This window comes from Oncorhynchus gorbuscha, linkage group LG03, assembly GCF_021184085.1.
Source record: "Oncorhynchus gorbuscha isolate QuinsamMale2020 ecotype Even-year linkage group LG03, OgorEven_v1.0, whole genome shotgun sequence".
Classification (NCBI taxonomy): Eukaryota; Metazoa; Chordata; class Actinopteri; order Salmoniformes; family Salmonidae; genus Oncorhynchus; species Oncorhynchus gorbuscha.
In genome coordinates, this window is record NC_060175.1 from 23,475,699 (window position 1) to 23,485,853 (window position 10,155).

Consider the following 10,155-nt stretch of genomic DNA (forward strand, 5'->3'; position numbering starts at 1 on the left):
GTTCAGATATGTATGTAAAAGGTGAACATTTACTTCTTGAAAATATGTAGCAGTAGCCACATAGGAAAAAGCCCTGAAAGTACTTACTTTTTGTCAATCTCTGCATATAACTGACAAGCAACACAGCACACAGTAGAGCAGAAAACATTTATTTATAAACATTATATAAACATTCAGCATCTGACAAGAGTGCAGAAAATCAAACTATTTGATATAATGCTCTCTGATTACAATCCAACACAGATTATTGCACATTTTATAAGGTCTCATTTTTTCAAGGGATATCTGAAAATACAATGGTCAAATCAGTGTGGATTTCCATGACACCTATTAGACACGCACACGTACGCACACACACACTTGTTTTGGTTGTGTGTGTAAACCTTGACTCACATTGCAATTTGATCATACAAAGCTATTATTCAAAGCCAATTTAAACAAGTTGAATTGTCTTAATTGTATTTTCAGCTGATGTACAAACTGAAAGTAAAAGGCACACAAACAAAATGTAAGAATGGGAAGAATAGAAATCCATCACATAACTCTACTACCAATTCTTAGACTTGCTTTCAATGAGAATGACAGATATATAACTCACATTTCTATGTGAATTTGGTCAGGTGGCCCAGAAAGTTAAATATTGCAGCTTTAAAGGCTGCGACATACATTACCCTGTTTTCATCAAAGTATCCAGTGCAGCCTGCTTGAAGGACAACATTAGTAGTAGTCTTAACCTTGCTAACAGAAAAAAAAAATAATAATTTAACATACTCTAAGTAAGGCGTGATAAGAAAAAGGCAAGCTTGAACTCAAGGCAAATTTTTCAGGATCAGGAAGGAGATGATAGCGGTTGGTGAAAGCTGAGGGACTTGAACCACAAATATACTTTGAGCAGCAAAGACAATGATAAAGATCTCACCCACCCAACTGGGCTTCGAGTAAAGAGATCAAACACCACCCAACTGGGTTTCAGACTGGGTTATCCACCCAGAAAACTGACTCAAATAAGGACATTTTTGGCACTATCCTCAGAGTTCATACAAAGGGAATTGGATATGTGTACTACCAAAGAACAGTTGCATTCACAGTATGTATATACACAATATGGCAGTAGTACATGCCAATACATCCCCAGTCATGAAGTCTAACTGTAATAACCACTGTTAATAGTTTAGGCTTCAATACATGGACATCATTTGAACATGACAAAATAATAAAAGCAGCTCTGATAACAGAATTCCCTTGAAAATACACAGGTACCTTCTCAAATAAAGGAAACACCAACATAGTGTCTTAATATGGTGTTGAGCCACCAGAACAGCTTCAATGAGCCTTGGCATAAATTCAACAAGTGTCTGGACCTCTATTGGAGGCACCATTCTGCCACGAGAAATTCCATAATTTGCTGTTTTGTTGGAGGAAAACGCTGTCTCAGGTGCTGCTCCAGAATTTCCCATGTATTCAATTGAGTTGAGATCTGGTGACACACCACTTAAACCCCCTATGCTCCTTTGAGACCCTTATTTCAAAGTCACTGACATCTCTTCTTCTAGCCGTGGTAGATAATGGGCAACTGGGCATTTTTATACATGACGCTAAGCATGATGGAATGTTATTTAATTAACTGAGGAACCACACCTGCTTTCAATATACTTTGTATCCCTCATTTACTCAAGAGTTTCCTTTATTTTGGCAGTTACCAGTACATAATCACATTGTTATTGATGCATTGAGAAAACCAAAGTGACAAGTCTAAAAACAGATTTACTTAAAACGGTGACAATGTATAACTTAACAATATGGCCATATCTTGACATTGTGTAAAATTGTGAATTCTGAGAGATTAAAACTGTATAAATATTATGTTCAGCAATAGAACAGGATCAAATGTCAGAACAGCGACAGTGTGACACAACATCAAACACTGACATTGTCAACAAGTTCCGGATAGCTAAAGTGCTTACATGGGCGGATGGACGACAGGGGAAAAAAGCAGAGACAAAACAAAAACAATAAGTGAAAAGAACATTAACATACAGCATTTAAAATTATGGCACAAGCACTTACTGTCAACTATATATTAAATACAATTTCTGCACTTTGTTGTCAAAAGCAATTCACCTTAAATGTCGAAATCAATTTGACACATCCTCCTAACCAACTGTCATTGTTACACTAGCAGCGACATGTTGAACTTAGATGAATACAGACCAGTTCATAAGTGAGTAGATGAGGGAGGACAGCACTGCAAAACTGTCCAATTCTGGATGTGATTTGATCGCAAAAAAAAATACATAACCGAAATAATCTTGAACATTCCAACTGAACACAGCATAGGAGCAAAGGCCTTCTGATGTTCCAAAAAATGAGTTCAGTCACCCTCTCCATTTCTCTTCTTTGGGCTGAATGGGAGAACGTTCCAGCCTCTTCCTAACCAACACACATCTCCCAGCCCGAGTGTGGTCCCTCCCTGCTTATAATCATCCAGTTACCGCAGATCTGTGAAGGGATATCAATGAAGAGGCACAGGTAGGGGCTAGAGATGAGTTTGATATTAGGCCAGAGAGGGGTGAGGTTTAGGGATTGGTTTGGTATTAGGCAAGAGAACAGTAGGGGCTAGGGCTGCGTGTAGTATTAGGGGAAACTTCAGTCTCTTTTGTGCCTGTGGAAAGTATACTTTTCCAGACCTAGAGAGGAGGGTGGGACAAGCCTACAAGGGACAGTTAAAAGGTCCAATCACAGGAAGTGATATATTCTCAGCCAGTAAGAAGTCTGGACTGGAGTGAGGGTTTAAGAGTTCTGGATGGCAAGTCCAAACCCTCCATCCTCCTCCCCTTTACTCCCATTCTGTCTCGTTCAGTTTTTCCTCTCCTCCCTCAGAAAGTGGAACCGTCACAAACAATGTTCTGGTCTCGGCCGGGGAACAGCTCCATCTGCCAGTAGCGCGGGTCAGCATATACTGGCAGGGTCAAAGCACAAAGGTCAAACTAAATGCAAACTTGTATAGGTCTATAAACATACGTTTTTAAAAAAGGATTTTGTTACAGCCTAGCACAAACTAGAGGTCGACCGATTATGATTTTTCGACGCCAACACGGATTATTGGAGGACCAAAAAAAGCAGATACCAATTAAATCGACCGTTTAAAAAAAATGTATATACATCTATAATAATGACAATTACAACAATACTGAATGACCAATGAACACTTACTAACTTAATATAATACATAAATTAAATCAATTTAGTCTCAAATAAACAATGAAACATGTTCAATTTGGTTTAAATAATGCAAAAACAAAGTGTTAGAGATGAAAGTAAAAGTGTAACACATGCCATGTAAAAAAGCTAACGTTTAAGTTCCTTGCTCAGAACATATGAAAGCTGGTGGTTCCTTTTAACATGAGTCTTCAATATTCCCAGGTAAGAAGTTTTAGGTTGTAGTTATTATAGGACTCTCTCTCTATACCATTTGTATTTCATATACCTTTGACTATTGGATGTTCTAATAGGTACTTTAGTATTGCCAGCCTAATCTCAGGAGTTGATAGACTTGAAGTCATAAACAGCTCAATGCTTGAAGCATTGCGAAGAGCTGCTGGCAAACGCAGGTAAGTGTTTGAATGAATGCTTATGAGCCCGCTGCTGCCTACCACCGTTCAGTCAGACTGCTCTATCAAATCCTAGACTTAATTGTAAGAAATAACACGCAGAAATGAGCCTTAGGTCATTAATATGGTCAAAACCGGACACTATTATTTCAAAAACAAAACGGTTATTCTCTCAGTGAAATACAGAACCGTTGCGTATTTTATCTAACGGGTGGCATCCATAAGCCTAAATAGTGCTGTTACATTGCACAACCTTCAATATTATGTCATACTTATGTAAAATTCTGGCAAATTAGTTCGCAACGAGCCAGGCGGCCCAAACTGTTGCATGTACCCTGACTCTGTGTGCAATGAACGCAAGAGAAGTGACACAATTTCCCTAGATAAATTCATGTTACCAGGCAATATTATTAAAAAAATATACTTGTGTATTGATTTTCAGAAAGGCATTGATGTTTATGGTTAGGTACATCCGTACAACGATTGTGCTTTTTTCACAAATGCACTTTTGTTAAATAAGTAGGCTGTGATTCAATGATAAATTAACAGGCACCGTATCGATTATATGCAATGCAGGACAAGCTAGATAAACTAGTATTATCATCAACCATGTGTAGTTAACTAGTGAATGTTAAGATTGATTGTTTTTTATAAGGTAAGTTTAATACTAGCTAGCACCTTACTGTGGCTCCTTGCTGCACTCTCAGAACAGGTAGTCAGTCTGCCACGCAGTCTCCTCGTGGAGTGCAATGTAATCGGCCATAGTCGGTGTCCAAAAATGCCGATTGTTATGAAAACTTGAAATCGGCCCTAATTAAATTGGCCATTCCGATTAATCGGTCAACCTCTAGCACAAACACACCATATTCAATTAATGAACTAAAAAATAAACACAGTATACATCTAAGTACGTTTGTGTTCTCACCCATATCTCCCGGTCCCAGCCAGAGGTTGAAGGAGCTACAGTGTTTTTGACAGCGGTGGACAGGGACCACTCGAACCGTGGGTAGCCCTTCTCCTACCACCAGCCAGCCCAGCACACGCACCCCCTAAAACACACACAATACCACTGTACCAACATGCTGCTGAATCACACCAAACACCATAACAACAAACATGCATGTTTGTATATTTGGGCTGTGTTAGAGGCCAGACTCACTCTGCTCTGAGAGTTGGCATTATGTGTGACCATGCAACGCTGCAGTGTTGTTCCAGCGCTATCCAGTAGAGGACATAGCTCAGCTTTGGGGAACAGCCACCTCAACACCTTCTCTCTGGCACCAGATGCAAACCTCCTAAGGAGTGGAGGGCGGAGGAGAGGTGATTTAGTCAGATGAGAATAACAGAAATGCTTCCTTGTTTTCTTTCCTTGGAGACATGTTTTTAAAGTGACCAAGTCATGCTCATTACAGTGCAGTCAGAAATAGTATTCAGACCCCTTGATTTCCCCCCCACATTGTTACGTTACAGCCTTATTCTAAAAACATGTATATTCCCCTCAATCTACACACAATACCCCATAACAACAAAGCCAACAGGTTAGAGATTTTTGCTAATGCATGTTTATTTTTAAATATCACATTTACATAAGTAGTCTGACTCATTAGTAGGTACTTTATTGAAGCACCTTTAGCAGTGATTACAGCCTTGAGTCTTCTTGGGTATGACACCACAATTGTATTTGGGGAGTTTCTCCCAGTCTTCTCTGCAGATCCTCTCTAGTTCTGTCAGGTTGCTGCACAGCTATTGTCAAGTCTCTTCAGAGGTGTTCAATCGGGTTCAAGTCCGGGCTCTGGCTGGGCCACTCAAGGACATTCAGACTTGCCCGAAGCCACTCCTGCATTGTATTGGCTGTGTGTTTAGGGTCGCTGTCCTGTTAGAAGGTGAACTGTTGCCCCAGTAGGATGTCCGGGGTAGGTTTTCATCAAGGATCTCTCTCTGTACTTTGCATCGTTCAACTTTCCCTCAATCCTGACAAGTCGTCCAGTCCCTGCCGCTGAAAAACATCCCCACAGCATGATGCTGCCACCCCCATGCTTCATCGTAGGGATGATGCCTGGGTTCCTCCAGACATGACACTTGGCATTCAGGCCAAAGAGTTTAATCTTAATTTCATCAGACCAGAGAATATTGTTTTTCATGTTCAGAGTCCTTTAGGTGCCTGGCAAACTCCAAGGGGGCTGTCATGTGCCTTTTACTGAAGAGTGGCTTCCATCTGGACACTGCAGAGATGGTTGGGTTTCTGGAAGGTTCTCCCATCTTCACAGAGGAACTGACCAAGGCCCTTCTCCCGCGATTGCTCAGTTTGGACGGGCGGGGCCTCTAGGAAGAGTCTTAGTGGTTCCAAACTTCTTCCATTTCAGAATGATGGAGGCCACTGTGTTCTTGGGGACCTTCAATGCTGCAGACATTTTTTTCTCTTCCCCAGATCCTGTCTCAGAGCTCTACGGCCAATTCCTTCAAACTCATGGCTTGGTTTTTGCTCTGACATACACTGTCAACTGTGTAACCTTATATAAACAGGTGTGTGCCTTTCCAATTCATGTCTAATCAATTGAATTTACCACAAGTGGACTCCAATTAAGTTGTAGAAACAGCAAGGATGTTCAATGGAAACTTTCAACTTTCAAATCTCATAGCAAAGGGTCTGAATCATTATGGAAATAAGGTATCTGTTTAACATTTGCAAACATTGTTTTCACTTTGTCATTATGGGGTATTGTGTGTAGATTGCTAAGAAAAAACATTTTTTTATTCAATTTTATAATAAGTCTAATGTAACAAAATGTGGAAAAGGGAACTGAATACTTTCCAAATGCACTGCATGTGTGTGTAGTTGTGTGTCTGTGTTTATCTACATATGCATGCACACACACACCAGGTAGCCTAGCGGTTAAGAGCGTTGGGCCTGTATCCCAGAAAGGTCTCTGGTTCGAATCCCAGAGCCAACTAGGTGAAAAATCGATGTGCCCTTGAGCAAGGCACTTAAACCTTAATTGCTCCTCTAAGTCACTCTAGATAAGACCCAGGGTGGAAATAGTACTTTTTGTTCCAACGGCCACTGTGGCATGCAGATCAAAACAAATCTACCAGTCACTCTTATTTTCTTACCAGCCTAAGTGTTTTTTCATCATAATCACACCAAAAATCACAAATGACAGATGAGTATGCTTTGTAATGTGGTATATTGCTGAATTCAATTTCATTTTTGTGACCTGTCTTTTAACCAATGTATGTCAAATAAATCATTTAGATACAATAGTAAAAAGTAACAATTCTACAACTGAAAATCAACAAGTGCCTTCCCCGCCACAAAATTCTGAGTGATACGACTTGTTAATTATTATTACTTCAGGGTACATATGTTTATTTATGAGCACACAAATAAATTCAGGAGCACAATTAAATTGTGTGAGTCTCTTAATGATAAGACATGACTAAACATTTATGAATAAAAAGGTTTTTGCAGTGTTCCATGCTCAATCAAGCACAATGTACCCCCAAATATTTGAGTGATTAGGTGACACAATTTTTCAGCTGCCCCTTTAAGGGCAGGCCATTACTGTGGTGGCAGCACTCAGTATCTGTCAGGGATGAGATTGAGAATCTCAGTGTCAGACAGTTGCAGAAAACACAAAATAATATTGAACAACTAGCCAAGAAACATGAGGACAAAGCCACACTTTAGTAGCATTTCATGTCAATTTGACCAACTTCTACATTTGGGCTTCGGTTTAAAATAAAATTTAAATACATATTTAAAAAATGTTCCCAAATGCTGTGTGACCAGCCGCCAATGTGGCTGGTGATATTTTTACCCGCCAATGTAGCTGGTGATACTTTTACCCGCCAATGTGGCTGGTGATATTTTTACCCGCCAATGCCAAAATCTACCCGCATTTGGCGGGTATTAATTTCCCAATCTGCTAAATGTCTAAAATGTCAAATGTAATGAAAATGTACCAGAGCAGGGTAAAGTTTGCGGGGCCCTGTGGAAAACCCTCATCATGTGACAGTAGGTTATCTTCCTCCAGTAGTATACTCATGGAGCTGGAGTGGGCTGAGTAGAGCTCCTCTAGCTGCTGCCTGTGCAGACACAGAGACTCCCCACCCTACATAAAGACAGAGGACATATGTCAGGCACAGCCGTGAGACTAACTGCTGATGTTAGCTAAATGAACTAGCTCAATAAAGATAATTCTGTGGTGGATCCGTAAACAATGAGCAGACTTGACCCTCACTTTCAGGTAAATTGTTGTTTTTCAGTCTTTCTTTATTGTTAGTGGTGGTCGTACCTTGAGCAGCACAGGCTGTGGACCTCTGCGCATGGCTGCAGACTCTCTGAGTGTCTCAGGGACCTCCAGCACAGAGGATACCTCAGCACAGCCAGAACAGTTGACCAGGCCCTGTCGCAGAGCCCCTGCACTCCACCACTCATGGAAACCTACAGGAGAGAGAGAAGCTGCTGTTACACACACTGGCTAGGAACAAAGACCCATTGTCTATACTGAACAACTATGAATAGTGTCTAAAATGGTGTTTTAGACTTACTGTACCTTGCAGGTTGTATTTCTTGGCAATGGGCAGAGCCAGCAGTCTGATGTGGCTGAGGGGGGAGGACCAGTTATGTCCTCCCGTGTACGTCACACCTAGCTGGGGCCGAGTCTGGGGGTAAGTGAAGGCCAGCACCACCACCACCAGAAAGCCTACTGCTACCACAAACTACAGTATGGAAAAAGAGGAACTAGTGAGAGGATGGTTCATCAATGCAGGGATTGATATTAAGGGTTGCCTTATTGACCAGGGCAAGTGACCTGAGCAATCTTGCAAGATGAGCCTGCTCTGTGGTTTCCCCATTGGGTAGGTGATAGTGTTTTACTGATAACAAACAAAATGCAAAGAATTCTAGCAGTCTGTTCTTTCTGGTTCCTCCCATGTAGGTGCAAATATCCACTTTAGATTTTTCTGCAAGCAATCAATCTTTGGGCAACCCAAAAATACTCCTGACTTTCCCGATGGGCAAGTGCGTTTTAGACAGTCCCAGGGTATGATCTTACATGAGTGTGTGTGTGTGTGCGCATCTTACCTTGATGGTGGCTCGAAGGATGGGGAATTGTGGTGGATCTCTTCGAGGCTCGTTGGTCTCCAAGACTTGTTTGATAAACTTCTCGATCTCCCTCTCTGACATGCCATAGCGATACCCCGACTGGCGGAGAATATCGATGCTCTCAGACAGCTTGTCGTAGATGCAAGGCTCACTCAGTGTGGTGCCCATGGCAAACAATGTGGTCCAACTGATTTCAGTCAACAGTTAATTTAGGAGGACAGTGCCTCTAGCCTTCCGGTTGCAGCTGCGTCACTCATATTGTCTTCCCTGTTTGAAGTTGAAGAGGTTGGTAAGACAGCACTTCCAAAGCCCCAGACAGAAGATACACAAACAATCCTGATTATTTGGCTGAACATGGCATTGGACTGTGGTCAAAACAGACACCGTGTCAATGTCAACACATGCATTCAGAGGCCCATGTGAACTGTATGCAATAAGTAGTCATTTGCATGTGTGAACAATATCAACAAACAATTGAGAGGTTAAAAAAAGAACGTTGGACAGAAGCTAAACAGGCAGATAAATATTTCCTTAGAAATCCACTATGTACAGAACGCATCTAACGTTACTAAGTTCAACTCGATGTCAATCTAACCATTGTATATATTTATGTTATTCTAACGTTGTCGTTTTACCTTTATCATACAGTGAGTGTGCCAGCGACAGCAGTGGGGTAAACAAATAAACAATGCTAACGTTAGCTTGCTAATTGGCTAAGACCCTAACTTAGCTGTTCTACCTTTAACAGGTATAGCTAGCTAGATTTCATAAGATCAAGGAAACGTCATATTTCAAACAGTGATCTTGAACTCACCGGTTTTTTAAAATGTTTTTTAAAATGTTTTTTATTTTTTATTTTTTACAGATCTATTGTCTCGTTCATATTTAGCTTCGTGTTGACCAATCAACCTTTCCCACTTGCCTGCTGTTTGAGAATTTGCGGTCGTCACTAGTTACCACAGCCTTAAAGTCATAACCACCTCCGCCAATTTCTACAATTTATCTTCTTAAAATCATATTTTAAACCTAACTTTAATCACACTGCAAATCTTATGCCTAACCCCAACCTAAATGTTTGTTTTCATAAACTTTTATGATAGGCCTATAGACAATTTGACTTTGTGGCTGTGGTAACTAATGGAAACCAGAATTTACCGATGTCACTTGACTTCCCTGTTGGACAGATTCACCTTGAGACTGTCAACAGCAGATTCGTGTAGTAAAACTCAAGATTGATGTTTAAAAAAAACAATTGGTAAAATATGAATTATATAGTCTATATTAATACACTTGTTCTTTTTGTATTGGCAGTATATATATATATATATATTTTTTTTTACATGTATATGAGAAATGTGTTGATGAATCTGCTTTGTCACTAAATGTAATATGTTTTTGTAATATGCAGCTATTTTATCAATCGGCAGAGGGCGCATT

At 40.5% G+C, this 10,155-nt stretch overlaps 1 protein-coding gene across 2 annotated transcripts; it reads right to left on the reverse strand.

Moving 5' to 3' along the window:
- Positions 1–128: 128 nt before the first annotated feature.
- lg03h6orf89 (linkage group 03 C6orf89 homolog) lies at positions 129–9,861 on the reverse strand. 2 transcript variants are annotated; one of them, XM_046340809.1, is made up of 8 exons: positions 9,533–9,861; positions 8,698–8,985; positions 8,168–8,333; positions 7,907–8,055; positions 7,575–7,723; positions 4,771–4,906; positions 4,537–4,660; positions 129–2,959 (listed from the first exon to the last, which is right to left on the reverse strand). In XM_046340809.1, the coding sequence occupies exons 2-8, from the start codon at positions 8,884–8,886 to the stop codon at positions 2,877–2,879; spliced, it is 996 nt and encodes a 331-aa protein (XP_046196765.1). In that variant the 5' UTR covers positions 8,887–8,985; positions 9,533–9,861; the 3' UTR covers positions 129–2,876. The 2 variants fall into 2 exon arrangements, with proteins under 2 accessions (XP_046196765.1, XP_046196760.1); XM_046340804.1 differs by having other exon boundaries at positions 8,698–9,018.
- Between the last annotated feature and the right edge of the window lie 294 nt (positions 9,862–10,155).